The sequence below is a fragment of the Schistocerca cancellata genome, chromosome 9, assembly GCF_023864275.1.
Source record: "Schistocerca cancellata isolate TAMUIC-IGC-003103 chromosome 9, iqSchCanc2.1, whole genome shotgun sequence".
Taxonomy (NCBI): Eukaryota; Metazoa; Arthropoda; class Insecta; order Orthoptera; family Acrididae; genus Schistocerca; species Schistocerca cancellata.
Window position 1 is genome coordinate 24590236 of NC_064634.1, and position 19016 is coordinate 24609251.

At 39.4% G+C, this 19016-nt stretch overlaps 1 protein-coding gene across 3 annotated transcripts in view; it reads left to right on the top strand.

Annotated features, from left to right (window-relative positions):
- Positions 1 to 19016, top strand: part of LOC126100717 (acetyl-CoA carboxylase) — a 444288-nt gene that overhangs the window by 311356 nt on the left and 113916 nt on the right. For all 3 annotated transcript variants that reach the window (XM_049911338.1, XM_049911337.1, XM_049911336.1), the window contains exons 5-7: positions 9300 to 9599; positions 15704 to 15906; positions 18140 to 18349. In XM_049911338.1, coding sequence (XP_049767295.1) covers positions 9300 to 9599; positions 15704 to 15906; positions 18140 to 18349 — 713 coding nt within the window. The remainder of the gene's footprint in view (positions 1 to 9299; positions 9600 to 15703; positions 15907 to 18139; positions 18350 to 19016) is intronic.

Sequence of the window (19016 nt, forward strand, 5' to 3'; positions counted from 1 at the left end):
TTGAAACGATCCATGAATTGATCCAATTTGTGACTTCTTCATGGGATCAGACGTGTTGGTCCGCCAGGCCGTGCGCCATTGATCTACTAAACAGGTGATAGTCAGAGGGAGCAATGTTTGGAGAATACAGGGGGTGGGGCAGGACTTCCCATTTTAATGTTTCCAAATACATTTTGACCTCTTTTGCAATGTGGAGTCGAGCATTGTCGTACTGCAAAATCACTTTATCGTGCCTCTCTCTGTATTGTGGCTGTTTGTCTTTTAATGCTCTGCTCAAATGCATTAATTGCATTCAATAATGAGCACCTGTGATTGTTTCACTTGGTTTTAACACCTAATAGTACACGACGCCGAGCTGATCCCACCAAATGCAGAGTGTGATCTTGGAGCCGTGAATATTTGGTTTGGTTGTCGATGTGGAAGCACGGCTGGGATAACCCCATGATTTTTGCATTTAGGGTTACTGTAATGAACTCATTTTTCATCCCCAGTCACAATGCGATGCAGAAATCCCTTCTGTTTTTGCCTCTGAAGCAACTGTTCACAAACACACAAATGCCGTTCAATGTCTCTTGGTTTCAGCTCACACGGGACCCAAGTTCCTTCTTTCTGAATCATGCCCGTAGCCTTGAGACATTTTGAAATGGTTTGCTGTGTCACTCCCACCAATCGTGCCAATTCTTCTTGAGTTTGATGCGAGTCTTCGCTCGGCAATGTCTCCAATTCTGCATCTTTGAAAACATTCTCTCTTCCATCACTACGCTGGTCTATGACATTAAAATCACCGTTCTTGAAGTGTTGAAACCACTCATGACATGCTCTTTTACTAATAGCGTCCTTACCATACATAATTGAGAGCATTCAATGAGACTCAGCTGCTATTTTCTTCATATTGAAATAAACCAGTAACACCTCTCACAAATGACAAGAATTAGGCTCATAAACTGACATTTTGAACAGACAACTTTGATACAGACACAAATTGACTAATGTTTTAATGAGGTTTTGTTGACCGAGGTCCAAGCTAACTCCCTGACGTCTGTGATCTGTTTCTTTCGACCGCTACTTACCATTGTCGCCACGTATCGGCAAACGGCAGAAGCAAAGTTGTACATTTTGTACTAGGGTATAACTTGTATTGGTGGACGGTGCAGTATCATTTGAAAGTGGTGGGAGGGATTGTAGTTATGATTTTCCGCACTCCACTCCCTTCACCTGACCCTCCCTTAACTCCAGTCAAGCTGCCGTGCGAATACAATGTATTCATCCAAGATGACATAACCAAGTAGGTGTATGTGGGTGTGTAATGTAAAGCTGTGAAGATGCATTGATCCAAAATCTACCATTGTTCTCAGTCTTGATTATATGCCTATTGATGACTCAGCACCTCAACTATTTGGTGAATTGTTACATTCTTCTTAAATTATTTAAATTAGATAATTATCTGCTTAGTAAACTGTTGAGTTGTTTGATCAACCAGGTTCATTAGTTGAATGATATTTTGATATTAAGGGTGTCAGGAATGTTCGCTAATTGGATGGAAAAGTCACATGTAGGAAGTATATTCTGTGCTGAATGTTCCATATTGCAATATTGTGAGTGAAAGAAACAGATTGGCTTTAGAAAAGTGAATATAGTACAATGGATCATGTGAAAGTTGTTAACAGAATTGTAGAACAGAGCAATTTGACAATTGTTCTGGATTCATAAATTTTGAGAAAGCTTTTGACTCAGTTTCAGCAAACTCTGTTGGAATGACTGTCACAAAATTGTGCATACTAACCTATATTTGTATACTGAAAGATATACAGTATGTAAGTCAATGCTATAGATTCTACATCTACATGATTACTCTGCAATTCACATTTAAGTGCTTGGCAGAGGGTTCATCGAACAACAATCATACTATCTCCCTACCATTCCACTCCCGAACAGCGCGCAGGAAAAACGAACACCTAAACCTTTCTGTTCGAGCTCTGATTTCTCTTATTTTATTTTGATGATCATTCCTACCTATGTAGGTTGTCCTCAACAAAATATTTTCGCATTCGGAAGAGAAAGTTGGTGACTGAAATTTCGTAAATAGATCTCGCCGCGATGAAAAACGTCTTTGCTTTAATGACTTTCATCCCAACTCGCGTATCATATATACCACTCTCTCTCTCCCCTATTACGTGATAATACAACACGAGCTGCCCTTTTTTGCACCCTTTCGATGTCCTCCGTCAATCCCACCTGGTAAGGATCCCACACTGCGCAGCAATATTCTAACAGAGGATGAATGAGTGTAGTGTAAGCTGTCTCTTTAGTGGATTTGTTGCATCTTCTAAGTGTCCTGCCAGTGAAACGCAACCTTTGGCTCGCCTTCCCACAATATTATCTATGTTGTCTTTCCAACTGAAGTTGTTCGTAATTTTTACACCCAGGTACTTAGTTGAATTGACAGCCTTGAGTATTGTACTATTTATCGAGTAATCGAATTCCAACGGATTTATTTTGGAACTCATGTGGATCACCTCACACTTTTCGTTATTTAGCGTCAACTGCCACCTGCCACACCATACAGCAATCTTTTCTAAATCGCTTTGCAACTGATACTGGTCTTCGGATGACCTTACTAGACGGTAAATTACAGCATCATCTGCGAACAACATAAGGGAACTGCTCAGATTGTCACCCAGGTTATTTATATAGATCAGGTACAGTAGAGGTCCCAGGACGCTTCCCTGGGGAAGACCTGATATCACTTCAGTTTTACTCGATGATTTGCCGTCTATTACTACGAACTGCGACCTTCCTGACAGGAAATCACGAATCCAGTCACACAACTGAGACGATACCCCATAGGCCCGCAGCTTGATTAGAAATCGCTTGTGACGAACGGTGTCAAAAGCTTTCCGGAAATCTTGAAATACGGAATCAATTTGAGATCCCCTGTCAATAGCGGCCATTTCTTCGTGCGAATAGAGAGCTAGCTGCGTAGCACAAGAACGATGTTTTCTGAATCCATGCTGATTACGTATCAATCGATCGTTCCCTTTGAGGTGATTCATAATGTTTGAATACAGTATATGCTCCAAAACCCTACTGCAAACCGACGTCAATGATATAGGTCTGTAGTTTGATGGATTACTCCTACTACCCTTCTTAAACACTGGTGCGACCTGCGCAATTTTCCAATCTGTAGGTGCAGATCTATCGGTGAGCGAACGGTTGTATATGATTGCTAAGTAGGGAGCTATTGTATCATCGTAATCTGAAAGGAACCTAATCTGTATACAATCTGGACCTGAAGACTTGTCCGTATCAAGCGATTTGAGTTGCTTCGCAACCCCTAAGGTATCTACTTCTAAGAAACTCATGCTAGCAGATGTTTGTGTTTAAAGTTCTGGAATATTCCATTCGTCTTCCCTGGTGAAGGAATTTCGGAAAACTGCGTTCAATAACTCCGCTCTAGCGGCACAGTCGTCGGTAACAGTACCATCGGCACTACGCAGCGAAGGTGTTGACTGCGTCTTGCCGCTTGTGTACTTTACATACGACCAGAATTTCTCCGGATTTTCTACCAAATTTTGAGACAATGTTTCGTTGTGGAACCTATTAAAGGCATCTCGCATTGAAGTCCGTGCCAAATTTCGCGCGTCTTTAAATTTTAGCCAATCTTCTGAATTTCGCGTTCTTCTGAACTTCGCATGCTTTTTCTGTTGCCTCTGCAACAACGTTCGGACCTGCTTTGTGTACCATGGGGGATCAGTTCCATCTCTTACCAATTTATGAGGTATGAATCTCTCAATTGCTGTTGCTACTATATCTTTGAATTTGAGCCACATCTCGTCTACTTTTGCATAGTCAGTTCGGAAGGAATGGAGGTTCTCTTAGGAAGGCTTCTAGTGACACTTTATCAGCTTTTTTAAATAAAATTATTTTGCGTTTGTTTCTGGTGGATTTGGAAGAAACGGTATTGAGCCTAGCTACAACGACCTTGTGATCACTAATCCCTGTATCAGTCATGATGCTCTCTATTAGCTCTGGATTGTTTGTGGCTAAGAGGTCAAGTGTGTTTTCGCAACCATTTACAATTCGTGTGGGTTCATGGACTAACTGCTCGAAATAATTTTCGGAGAAAGCATTTAGGACAATCTCGGAAGATGTTTTCTGCCTACCACCGGTTTTGAACAAGTATTTTTGCCAACATATCGAGGGAAGGTTGAAGTCCCCACCAACCAAAACCATATGAGTGGGGTATTTATTCCATCAGAATTTATCAAAATACTGGGAAATTCAGAATTGACAGAGGAGTCCACATTACCAAAACTACTTGTGATAACCGTAGATGGTGTTTCCATATTATTAAACTGCAAAAAAAGGAGAAATGTGAGTTCATGGAACATATCCGAACCACCTTCATTTTGATGTACTGTTGACATCCAATCCAGATAAATTTTAACAGTGGATGGATCTTTATAGAAAAGATTTGAAAAAAAAGGGTAAAACGCAATATTAATAAAACCAAAAATAATGTATTGATAATTTAAAAAGAAAATAGTAAAAATTAATAATACAGTTGCAGAAAAATATGAAATGGTTTTTAGGATTCAAAGTAGTTGAATATGATGACTGACTGGACAAGAAAATAAATAAACATAAAGAGTAAAAATGATTTGGAGAGCTTTTGGTAACCAAACATAATTTTCAAAGTGGAAGTTTGAATGTGCCCAAGAAGAAAAGTTTGTAACTGGTTTTGACTTAGGCAGTGAGTCAAGGACTGCTGATGCACAACCATGCAAAATCTGAGGGTTGCTCAACAAACAATCTGGAGATACACATTGGGAATCACTAAAGAGACAAAAAAAGAAGAAAAAAAACAGATTGATCAAGGAACATAATGGAGTGGAAGACATAATTACAGCTGTAATGAAAATGAAATGGAAGGGGGGGAGGGAGATGGTAACCAAGAATATGGGAAATAAAAGGACCAGGGAAGTCCTTTTCTGGGTTGTAAGTGTAAGAGGTAATAGAAAATGAACGAGACGATGAAATGGAAGATGGATATATAGCAACAGAAAATGTGCAGGAGTAATAGGGATGAATATCACTGAAGACTATACTACATATCAAACTCTAGAGCAGGGCTGGCCACGGCATGCCACACTTCACGCACGCAGTATGTGTGGGCCACAGGCATGCCAAGTCCCAGCCTGTCACTTGGGTTAGCTCAGTCTTTCTCAGAAGTACCTGGAACAGGGTGACATTTCATTTAGCATTGCAGTGTGACATTCTTCTGTTGGCACAACTCTGAGTTTGGCAGAATTGTGGTGTGAGCAATGTTTGCCCTATGCTCTTTCTCCATGATATGAAGGATGTTCACGGGTCCAGTGGCTATTTGCACAAAAAGAGGCAGTTTAGCAGTCTATCGCCACAATTCTTTAAAATTAATGGGAATGACAGAAGAGAGGGCTGAGAATTCTCAATTCAAATAAGTGATGGGTACTACTTATTTGCTATGAAACGAGATTACAGTACAATGCAGGGAGAATTTAAACTTTCAGATGTCAATGAAAGAGCAAAAAATTACAATTAAATTCATTGTTCTGTTCATCAAGAAATACTAAATTTAGAGGCATGGTGCACTTCTAAAACATTTGTGGTACTACTAGTAAAATTCCTGAAGTCGCACCCATTGTTCAAACGGTTTTAAGTGGAAATGAACAAAGAGTATGGAGACTTCATATAGTACTGGAAAGTACATTGGTTAGGTCAAGGACATGCTTGGAATGATTTTTTGATTTAAAGCTCGCCATTGTTGAGTTTATGAAGAAAGGAATGGATGAATGAAAAGTTCGAACATCTGGAATGGATTGCAGAGTTTGCATTTTAAGTGGTCTTGTTTGCACAATGCCCACAGTAAAACATTGCAAGGTAACTTCTTTCTGATTTGATGGGGATGCATTTAAAAAGAAAATCACAATGTTGAACAGAGACATTTTGACAAAGACAGTTCAGTTCCCAGAGCTCACTGGTGTTAAAGAAAGTGCGAGATTTGAAGAATTCATTGTCGTCTTGCAAGGTTTTGAGGACACTGTCAGTCTTATGTCTTTTTTCGAGCTGTTTTCAAGACCGTTTGCTGTTTCAGTTGAAAGTGCCTTGTGCACGTGCAGATGTGACTGATCGATCTGCAAAGTAATTTCAGTCTCAGTGATAAATCTTTTCAAGTTAAAACTGTCCAGGACATCTACACCACTTTCCTCAGATGAATTTTCCAAGTCTCCATAATGAGATTGCAGAAGTTCTATAATATTTCAATTGACCTCTTTGTGTGATGGACCTTTTTTTTAAATTATGAAACTAAACAAGTCATGTTTACTTGGCAACTTTAATGTGAACCTCTGTGAAACTTTGTGTGTATGTGCATGTGCTGAGAGTTTGTACCAGATAAAAACTATATTGTCTTCAGTAAGCCAATTAATTAATAGTGAAAACTTATTTTGTTTGTGATCTGTGTTGTTGAGAAGTGTGAAATACAAAACAGTCGCATGCAATGTGACTGTACTGCCATTTAAATGCAGCACCTTCGCTGTTTTCTCCCTCTTCTCGCTTCTTGCATTCAGACAACGTGGCGTGGTGGTGGGGGAAATGTAAAGTGAGGTGGGGCACTTTGGCACTTTGGCCTGGGACCAGGCATGGCCCATGAGCTGAAATCTTGGCCACCCATCCTCTGGAGAATACCAACATGCAGTCTTATGTTATCTTGTTGAAAGAAAACATTGTGAAGATCTCAAAGATTGAGCTCAGCCACTGCCTCTAATAGGTAATGTCTGCTGTCCAATTTTCAGGCTATGTGTACCATATGCGATTGTATTTTGTGCCAAATAGCACTCCATAAGATCAGACTAGGATAGGAGCTGGGCCCAAATGATGATGATGACAATTAGAATCTGACAGCATGTGTATACATACTTCCTGTTACCGTATGCAGAACTGAAACTTGTCCAAGAAGTTGACGTGATGCCACTCCTGTGTCCAGTATTGTTGGACACACCATTGTTGGGACACCTGTCACTGCCGTTATGTTGAGGGAATGGCCTCTTGAGCGTGAGACTATTTTTCAGTTAAAAAAAAAAAAAAAAAAAAAAAAAAAAAAGATGCACAACCAGCTAGTATGTATGACTGTTGTTGTGTATACACATAATGTTTGGAACATAGAGGCTGTGACTCATAAACAGAATTTTTGTAGTCATTATTATTATAATTATTATTATTACACAAAGGAATTAATAGCATTTAGCTGCTAGTGGGCATTGATTTATGTCAGTGGTGAATTTGTGATGGACTGGAATTCGAATCAGGGTCTCATGCTCACTTGGCAGGTGCTCTGTCCACTAAGTTGTGTATATACACTGACTGGCATGAAAAATGCAACATACAATAAATTATGTGTAATTATTGTGTAATTATCTATTTCATCGAAGTGAAGCACTTCAGCCAGTTTTTTGAGAAGGGATATGTTATTGGCCTTGCTTGTGATCAACAATGAAGTGTTGATTGTTTATTGCACCAGCCTCAATTGTTGTTTTCCATGCAACCTGGAAAAGACGTCGTTGAATGTGAACAAATAATGTTTTCCCGCTCTTTTAGCGCTTATTGTTGTACCCTGAATTGTACGTTTTTCAATCACACGTTTGTAGGGTCTTTCTGTGATTGTTGTAATCAGTTTTCTGGAGTCAACTTGCTGTTAAGCCCTGAACAAGCTGCAAAAGTTGTTGCTTTGATGGAAGATGACTGTAGCATGCATTACGTTGCAGAAGTGTTGGGGACTACACCTTTCACGATTTCCAGAACTGTACGGAGGTCCAGGGAAACTGGTGACTTTGCAAGGAGACCAGGAACAGGCCCGGAAGAACAACAGCGGAGAGAGATGACGCTTCTTACAACTTCAAGTTTTCTGCAGCCATCGAACCACCACTACTGAAGCGCGAAATCGACTCCGCCAGGTTCAGGGGGTCAGTGTTAGTGAGCAATTGTTTGCAAAAGACTGGAAGAAGCCAATCTTCAGTCTGGAAGACCTGCTACAGGTCCGGGACCCACCACATAGCGTTGCATAGCTCGACTATGTTTTGCAAGGGAACATCTTGGCTGGACAGTACAATAATGGGCTCAAGTGTCGTTCACCAATGGGTCACGATTCGGCCTCCAATCACATGACGGAAGAGAGAGTGTCTGGAGAAGGCCATGGGAAAGATGTTCCACTTGCACAGTCTCATCTAGGATGCCTTTTCAGGTTGGTTCTGTACTGGTGTGGGTAGGAATCAATATAGCCGCAAGGATGGATTTGATCTTCGTGGAGCATCGTAGCCTTAACCGCACATCAATATGTGGAGGAAATTATTCTGGAGCGTGTTGTGCCTTTCGCTTCATTTATTGGTGATGATTTTACGCTAGTGCACATCATTTCAGTTTTTGTAAGGAATTGAGGTGTTGCTTTTTTTGCCAGTCAGTGTATATACACAAGAGACTTAACGGAAGTCACAATTGGGTTAAGTCTCAATTCTCTCACCCATCTTTATTGACTGATTGTACAATATTGGATAACATACTTATTCGTTTTCATTCATATTTCTTTGGCTGGTGTGGAGGCACTTACAACTACAGAACTCTTGTCAATTGACAGTGAAAGTAGAATCATTATGAGAGATCTGTTGTGTGTTGCACACAATTATTTAATATAATTTGTAGTAATAAATTTTCAAGGATGATTTCAGCTTCAATGCATGAAGGATAGCTACATCCTGCTACTTGTGCACGTGAGTATGATTGTACAGAGTGTAATGTCACTGCAGTATGTAGTTAAATCTACTGCCAACTGTATCCGTGCAGGCCAGCCACTAAGACACTGCCTATAGGAAGTGTGCACACAGCATGGTCTCCGCCGCGTCATCTATAGGTGACTTGCGCCTAAATACACGCAGACCAATAATGATCACTACGTTTTTTTTAGTTTGTACCGCTCACATCAGTTGTTCTGTATATCACGTGTGTTGCACATTCTGTTTGAATCATTTGTCTTGTTACGTGTGGAGTCACAAGAGGCTTATTTCCGTTATTCTTCAGAGGTTTATGAATAGAGGCATATTTGTGTTACTTGAATTTGGTTTTGTGTATTACTTTGTTACTACAATGACTGATTGCAACGTGGTATTTGACTGCAGAAAATCTCTCGCAGATTGAACAATTTGATTGTTGTTGTAGATTTCATTGTTCCTTATTCATGGTAACCTTTTTTTTTTTTTTTTCTTTTCCAGCAAATGCTGAGTACATAAAAATGGCAGACCACTATGTACCTGTACCTGGAGGTACTAACAACAACAATTATGCAAATGTTGAGCTGATTGTTGACATAGCTATGCGAACACAAGTTCAGGCTGTTTGGGCAGGGTGGGGTCATGCTTCAGAGAATCCAAAGCTTCCAGAGCTGCTGCACAAACACAACATAACCTTCATAGGGCCACCAGAGAAGGCAATGTGGGCACTGGGAGACAAAATAGCCTCAAGTATTGTTGCTCAGACTGCAGACATTCCAACACTTGCATGGTCTGGAAGTGGTGAGTTTTCTTTGCTTGTTTAATACATTTTTTGTACTACATAAAAATAATGTGGTGGTGGTGGTGGTGGTGGTGGTGGTGGTGGTGGTGGTGGCTGTGGTGGTCTTCAGTTTGAAGACTCGTTTGATGCAGCTCTCCACAGTAGTATATCCTACACAAGACTCTTCATCGCAGCATAACTGATGTAACCTACAAACTCAACCATCTGGATCCTCCCCTTCACCACCAGCTTTTCTGAACTGTACAGTTATCCTTACAACACATTCGCCACTCCTGTTAATATCCCGGCCTCAACCTGCAGTAACCTACTGCCCCTGCACCCAGCACCCAACAGTTCACACCCCTTCTGTCCTATCACCTTCTCCCTGTTCTCATCCTCCACCCTCTTTTTGTGTCGGCCTCTGCCAATGCATCCACCCGTATTTTTTTTTCTCCCTCCTTAAACCTCTCCTTTCTTGCACCTCCCCCCCCCCCCCCTTTTTCTACCTCCCTGCCCCACAATCATGCGACATTGTAGCTGTTTGCAGTCTAGTCCCTGCACACTCCACCAGACAGTGCTCTTCTTTCCCCCCTCCCCCATTCCACCCCACCCCACCTCAGGCCCTGCTATCCCTTCCCCTTCCGTGCTATCTCCAGATTGCTACTACCATTCTGTGTGACAGTTGCATTCCAGTCCGAGCTGCCAGAGATGGCAGTTGTGTGTGCGAGGTGTGCCTGCTTGTATGAATGTGTGTGTGTGTGTGTGTGTGTGTGTGTGTGTGTGTGTGTGTGTGTGTGTGAGAGAGAGAGAGAGAGAGAGAGTGTGATTTCTTTACTGATAAGGCTGTGGCTGAAAGCTAATGTGTAAGTGTCTTTTTTGTTGCGCCTGCCTGCAATGTAATATGTGATCTTTAAGGTAAGTAACAATCTATCTTTTCGTTATGTTGTTAACCTACATCCAATTGAATCTGAACTGTATTCATCCCTTGGTCTCACTCTACAAATTCCCCCCCCCCCCCCCCCTCCCCTCCCAATGTTCTCTCAATGATGATTCCTTGCTTAGGTTGTTTCTTATCAACTGATGCCTTCTTTCAGTCAAGTTGTGCCATATATTTCTTTTTGGCCTAATTCCTCGCAGTGCCTCCTCATTAGTTATTTGATGTATCCATCATTATGTAGCACCACATTTCAAGAGCTTCTATTCTCTTCTTGTCTGAACTTTTCACTTATGTTCTACTAGATATATAAATGTAATATTTGTAAGGCAGAACATGAATAAGTGAGCTATCTTAATGTTTATAACTAATGATTGTGGGTTCTTAATTTGTCTACCAGCTTGAAAAATGGGGAAAATATTGTACGCTTTGGGAAAACTTCAGCACTACTGCTTCAGTACACCTACTATTTTGACACTTTTTTCATGTTCGCTGCTTTTTATTTTGTTTAGTAAGTTTGTTCTTACTCTCAATTTCTTGAATGAGAGATAGTTAATTTTATTCATAACCTCAACAACAGGTTCTTCAGCAATGTTGTCGAACAGCATATTCATGGTATTTTGTAATGTTTTAATGCTGTTAATAGTATTTTGCAAATTTAGTCATTCACTTGTGTCCAAACTCCAGGACTTGCTTACCTGTAAAAATTTCCACTTACATTCTTGTCGGGTACTCTTGACTCTGTGTCACTACAACATTATTAGATTATAGAAATAGATATCAATTTGTATTCCATTCAGTCACATTTACCAGAGATGTCTTGATCATTTCAGTAGACCCTAATGTTGGAGAAGTACTTTGGCTACCTTCATAACAAACTATTCTAGTTTGATTTAAACCATTTTGCAGTTTTCTTCCCAGTTGTTCAAGTGCTTTGCAAGTATATCAAATACGGAAGCTGTTGCCATTTTTTTCCTTAATGTAAGAGTAGAGTTTACCATGAAAACAGTCGTATAATTGAGTGTATTCGCAACTTTTCTTCCATGTCACATGTAACTGTAAAAAAGTTGTTGCAAATGGTACACCCTGCCTGGGAGACACTGCCATTTTATTAAGTGTATTTTCACTTGATATTTCCGTACAAGTGTGTGTATACTGTATGCTTGCCTCAGTTGATAAGGTAATTTAGAAATACATGCTTGAAGTTCATCATAGCTAAATAATGCACTGTTATGTCTGTCCTGGCTTTGTTTCCAAACTTTTACCCATCTGTACAAAACAAATAACTTGCATTACATGCTGTTTTTGCACAACTTTCTTTCAATTCAATTCATGGTGGTCCCACAGGATTCTGATACTTCATAGGTAGCAGGTTGCTATACAGAATTCAACAATAGAACTCTAAATGTCTTTTTAGAACATAATTGCCATTCTGCTGTTCGACATCATACTTTTATCATGTGCTATAATGCAAGTTGGGGGACGGGAGAAGGTCAAGAAAATCTCCCACTTATCACCATTCAGTACAAATCAATGTACTGTTGTTCCTGGAGTCACCCTCATTGTCTTTTATTTGTGCATCTGTTTTAAACTCCCCCCACCCCCACCCCCCACCCCCCCACCAACGCCAAAAGTGTAGCTGTGTACGAACTCGGATGCTCAAGTTCTTCGAAGGAAACTTGTCATTGCAAGGTGTTCTCTTTGTTGTATCATATTGATGGTAGGCAATGAAAACTTCGTAACTCCATTTTGCTGAATTTTACAGGAGAACCAAAAATGATTTCCAAAAAAATACCTAAAGTGATACAGATAAACTGCTACATGTGCAGCTATGTATTAGATGCCTACTTTTGACACATTAGTGAAATCCATGCACTTTCAAATCTCTCTTTATAAAACAGAGCTACTGGTTACTGGAAGTACAAGGTTTTCACAGGCAGATGGCGTTACCTAGATTTTCGTTGCCTACGAGCAATATGCTTTAAATATGAAAATTTGCAGAAGACATTAAATTTGTGTCTTTGTAAATTCTGGTCTAAGCACATTTTAACATATGAATTTGAATCACAGAAACTGGTGTGGTTTCCCAAACTTGGTGGTGCCAGCTAAATAAATTTTTTCTCAGAAGTTACATTAATAGCATATATTTATGGTGGCAGGAGTCTATGAAAATAAACATTACAATTTAATATATCTGTTACTGAATCTTCATCCAATATTCAAGAATGGAATAGAATAGATTATTAATCTTTGAGCATTTTCCATGCAGTCTACATGTCATTGCAACTATAACTGCAGAAATACTTCATACATTAGATCTGCACATTATGTTACCATATTTCAGATAATTACAGCAATACTTTATATTATGTTCACACACATGACTTTATACATTACATCTACATCACACACTGACTTGCTCGACATTGCATACATACACTATTGCATTTTCTTTCATTGTATGGTATTGTCTACTTTTAATACTTTTAATGATATGAATATAATAGAGGGAAACATTCCACGTGGGAAAAATATATCTAAAAACAAAGATGATGTGACTTACCAAACGAAAGCGCTGGCACGTCGATAGACACACAAACATACACACAAAACTCTAGCTTTAGCAACCAGTGGTTGCTTCGTCAGGAAAGAGGGAAGGAGATGGAAAGATGAAAGGATGTGGGTTTTAAGGTAGAGGGTAAGGAGTCATTCCAATCCCGGGAGCGGAAAGACTTACCTGTCCTTTTTTCCCCCAAAGGTAAGTCTTTCCGCTCCTGGGATTGGAATGACTCCTTACCCTCTCCCTTAAAACCCACATCCTTTCGTCTTTCCCTCTCCTTCCCTCTTTCCTGACGAAGCAACCGCTGGTTGCAAAAGCTAGAGTTTTGTGTGTATGTTGGTGTTTGTTTGTGTGTCTATCGACGTGCCAGCGCTTTCGTTTGGTAAGTCACATCATCTTTTTTTAATACTTTTAATCCATTTTCCAGTCTTATTTTTGAATTTATTCTGACAAACTGTATGGGAACTTTGTGGGAATTTGTTAAAGAACAAATGATACCTGAGAGAATCTGATGCACAGTTTGTCTGTCTGAGTTTCCCATTTAAGTCCTTCGTCAGTATAAAAATGAAGAAATTTTACTGACTTATTGTCCTGTTCCAGAACATTTAAATTGAACAATTTGTCTTCAGTTTTTGTATCATTTATATACAGCGCATTTTGCTTAAACTGTGTGCTGTGTGTATGCCTATTGCTGTTGCTTCTTTAAGTTGTGGCCCCTCCACACTACTGTCTTGTGCAATTAGTTTATCATATGTGTAGAGCAGTGTACCATAAGGCAGTGGTGTGGGGAGCTCATCCATGAAATATGATAAAGTAGAAAGGGTCCAAGAACTGAGCTCTGAGGCACTCCTTTTGTGATTAGATGACTGTGTGATTTTTGATTGTGTATGCAGACAATCTGCTTGCTATCACTTGCGTAAGACTGCAGTGTTGCAGGTGTGTTATGAGAGACTGTGTCAGGGGCTATGCCCAAATCAAATTGCGTTGCAGAACTAATCGCCTAATTCTCAGAGCAGTTACACACTTTTTGCAATAATGTTTTCAACTGCTTTAACAGTAGAGCGCCAGGCCTGAGGCCGTTCTGTTCAGAACTGAGTAAGTTATTGTGTTCACAATGCTGGCTAAACTGTTGCATACAATTCTCAATCATCTTAGAAATGGGGAAAATTGAGATTAGTTGTTAATTATATGGTGTCATTATTATAAATAGGTTTAACTGCAGAGATTTTCAAGCATTCTGTGTAGACACTTTCATATGGCATCTTTTTTATGATATTTGTTGATGGCATTAAGATTTCTTCTCTTATTTTTCAGTTACAAAGTTTGAGATAGCGTAATAATCGTCAGCTCTTGAGTCGGTCTGAGTTTGTTTGATAGGCACTGATTTGTCTACTAGTTACATTAGTTCTGCTAAAACTAACATTTGTATTATTGTCTATACTGCTTCAACTTTATTCACATCTTCCTATTAGTTGAGACATGAAAGAGGCTTAGCAAAATGTTAGTCTAATTAATCTAGTGGGATTGGCTTTCTTTTGGCAGTTTACTCCTGTTTAAATGACGTCCAATGTTGGATTACATTGGTGACCTGTCATATCAAAGTTTTATCAGGATTCTCACATTATTTATTTGTGATATATATCACTTGCACAGTCTTTTAGGTTTAGTGGGATGTTTCTGCTTTCTTGTAATATACATAACAAATTTCATTAAAGGTGTCCATCAAGACAATTAAAAATTGTGTTGCTGACTTATTTGCTTTCATAACCTACAGGGTCAGTTTATTCTGGTTTATAAAGTTCGCTCTGCTTTTTAGCTGACTTAATTTGTGATGATTAATTGTTTGGATTACACTCCTATGTTCAGTAGCTATTTCTTTTATTATTTACAAGCAATCTAAACCACACCCCTTCATGATCTCAGATACCTAGATTAATAGTATTTGACTGTGTTCTGTTTAATTCAGAGTTGCACACTGTGTTATCCAAGCATACTGCAAACCTGGTGGGGCTATCATTTATGTTGTTAAACACTTTTCATGGTTATATGGAATTGAATGATCCACTGGCGTCACAGGATTTCATGTACTGACAAGGTATGGCAGATCATGGGTTGAACTGAGATATTGATTGTTTAAATCCTGGTGGGGGCTCTGTATCTGCCTTCAGTATTCGTTCTTGTTTCTTGCTATAGTTGGTGTGACATAATTACTAATCTTCTCACAAAATAAAATGAGAATTTATTATTCACTTACAGGTATTAGTATCATTTCCCTACAGATCTTACTTAGGAAGTATCTTTATTGAGATTTTGAATATCATCCATATATTATCTGATCTCACTTGTGGTTACAAATACAGAAAAAAGTGCTTCCCTTCTCGTTATGTCAGAGTGCTTGTAGGGCATCTATACTTGCACAAGGACTATTTTTTAATGTATAGCTGTTTTAAAACTACTAGTGGGCATTATGTAATCCCCTGTTTAGTATTACTTTTTTGTTGCCAAAAATATCGATACTAATTGGATATCTTTTGCAATTCTTCGAAAAAACTGAAACATTTAGTTAATAAATGATGATTTGTTGAAATGTGTGTTTTTGTATTATAAAGAATACTACTTTTTTTTTTTAGAGCTGAAAGCACAATATGGTGGAAAGAAGATAAAAATCTCATCAGAACTGTATAAGAAAGGTTGTGTAACTACAATAGAAGATGGGTTACAGGCAGCTCAGAGGATTGGATTTCCTGTGATGATAAAAGCAAGTGAAGGAGGTGGCGGCAAAGGAATCCGTAAAGCAGAAAATACTGAAGAGTTTCCAAATCTTTTTAGACAGGTGAGTTAATGCCACCTTTAGTGTATGGCTATGTTTTCGCCTTCAGTACGTGAGACCTAAGAGAGAGTGCCTAACATTATGTGTACAGGTGCTTGCAGGTAAGTGAAGCAGTATAAGCAAACTATTGATATATGGGTTGCAAGAAGTATTTTCTGATATTTTTCTTATAATTTTAGTCGGTAGATTACTTGCATGCTGTTGAATCAGAGGCTTTTTTAAATTGATATTTTTCAGGTACAAATAAAAATAAAACAGTAAAAACATGTTACTTCTTTCTTTGGATTGAGTGCACATGTGTGTGTCCATTTCTAAAAGAAAACACAGGACAATTTGTATGATTAGCAAATACAGGGTGGGAAAAATAAAAGTGGCCTGGAAAATACATGGTCCAGTCCCATTAATGTGACCACTTGTCAGAAGCCTGAATAACCACCTTTTGCAGTGCAGACCACTGCGAGAAACACAGGAAGAGCATTGACGAGGTTCCCGAAGGTGCTGACAGGGACGTGGAGCCATGCCGACTCCAGCACTGTGGCCAGCTGCATTAGGTTTCTCGATTGAGGGTCCGTGGCAAGAACAGCACAATTGATATGGTCCCACTGATTCTCTATTAGGTTTAACTCTGGGGAGTTTGGTGGGGGGGGGGGGGGGGGGTGCAGTAAACTCATCCTGGTGCTCTTTGAACCACACTCATACACTGTGAACTGTGCAACACATTGCAGTGTCATGCTGGTTGATGCCATCATGTCAATGAATAACCAACCTGCATGTAGGGGTGGAACTGGTCTCCAAGGTTAGATTCGTGTGTGTGTTGATCAGTTGTTTCTTCCAGAATGACGAGATCACCCAGGGAATGCCACAAAACATCCCTCAGACCATAATCCTCCTTCCTATGGCCTGGACCCTTCTGACAGTTGTTGTAGGGAGTTTCCTTTTAGATGTTTCATGCCGTTCACTCCAGCAGCCACCTATCCGAAGGAGGATAAAATGTGATTCATCTGAAGAGGCCGTTGCCACTGAGTGGAGGTCCAGTTGCATTCACCACCAGCGAACAGCAATATGCATGGATGCACTAGTTTTGGATAATGCCTTTTTGCCATGAACGGTGCATTTCAACCACAGCGGCATGTGAAGAGTTTACAAACTTAGCCGTTTCGCGAATACTTGCACCCTTAGTTTGAAAGCCAATGATCGCACCTTTTTTGGATGTCAGAGATATTGCTAAATCACTCCGCTCTGCATTACAACTACTGCACTGTTTTCCGTGTTTCTCTGATGTGCTTTAGGTAACCTCCCATGCTAGTTCTACCACCTGCTGTCTGCAAGTGGTTATCGCTTGTTGACATCAAACATAAGTAGAGGTCACATAATATGACTGGACTGTGTACTAATAAGACTGATGTAGAATTGCCCCTATTCTTAATGAACAGGAGAGCTGCCCGTTACAAAAAACCTTGGAAACTTGAGTTTGATACACCAATCAGCTGCTGCCGCATGTTTGCACATATGCATCTTCTGCCTGCTCTGTCCCGAGTATTTTGCTATGTCATTATGTTTGAATGAATGAGAGGAGCAGAAGTTAAAGTAGCACGTGTTCTTTATCAAGTGGTATGCAGATACACATGTGGAAGTGTTTGCATGAGAGTTAAAGACTGGAAATTCTTTGATGAAACCCCTAGAAAAGGCTGTAATGCAAAACTTAGTGGTAAAATGGCACGAAGTGAACCCTGTGATGAGTAAAAGCCATAACTATCTGCAAAGAGTTCAATAACCAGAAAACATTGCTCAAATGAAGGAAAGTCTGGAACAAAGTTTGGCCAAATATCTGTATTTGATATCTGTGCAAGTGGAAATTGAGAGATTGTCATGTTGAAACATTGTCAAAAAGGACTTGCTTCTGTATCCTGATAAATTTACTGTTGTACACAAGCTAAAGCATCTACACATATGGAGGAATCTGTTTATCCCTTCTGTCTGCTTCCGATGTATTTGCATGGTCAGTTGTGATACAACGTGTTTGCAAATTGTCTACCTGAGGCGGGACCTGGAAAATAGCCCAGTATTTACCCATGTAGTAACCACATCCAGGATGGCCAGCAAAATGTTTAACCTTTCATCACTGTGCATTTCATGTTGCTTATCTACAACAAGAGAAATTTTTGAAAGTCATCTGAATGCTCATGCAAAAAAATATTGTGTCTAATTTGAATTATAAATAAAATTGTTGTTTTAGGTACAAGCTGAAGTTCCAGGATCACCAATTTTTATTATGAAGCTGGCTCGATGTGCACGGCATTTGGAAGTTCAGCTTCTGGCTGATCAGTACGGCAATGCAATCTCTCTTTTTGGTCGAGACTGCTCCATACAGAGGCGTCACCAAAAGATTATTGAAGAGGCTCCTGCTGTCATTGCCAAACCTGAAGTGTTTGAGGATATGGAAAAGGTATAATTTCTTGGCTCACTTCATTTACTTGAACTAAATTATTTTAAGGATTAATAATTAAGATGGCTGAAGATGTTAATTGAAGTAAGTAATGTTTTACTAAATTGTTCTCAGAGTTAATGCCAGTCACAGATAGATCACACTCATGCTAAGGCCTGACTCACTTGCTCTTTCTTTTTACTCTTCCCCAACCCATAACTCTCTCCATCTCAAGGAAGGAAGTATTAGTTCTGACAGCTAGGTAGTGTGTCACATTTGTGTGTGACTATCGACAGTACTACACATTTTTCCTCCTGAAGTTAAGCACTGATCAACAGGTCTCTCTCTTTAATTTATTTTTCTTAGTGTTTATTTCCACCAGGAACAGGAAGCTGCACGACCAATTTAATGAGATCCAAGATAGGAGGAAGGGCAACATTGGTAGTAAATTTTTCTTAATTTGTTCATTACATCAGATTAAAAAAATATGACTGATGCTATCCTTCTTCCTGTCTTGGATCTTAGTTTATTAGTTTCCTTGATTGAATTTTCTTTAGTTCAACAACTTGTGCAAAATTTTCAGTGTTATCTTATATAATTTTGCCTGTACTCGAATTGCCTAGTTATTGCCTGGATTTTCTTTTTTATTGTAAAATGAAGAAGAGAAATTTTAATTTTAGAGAGATAA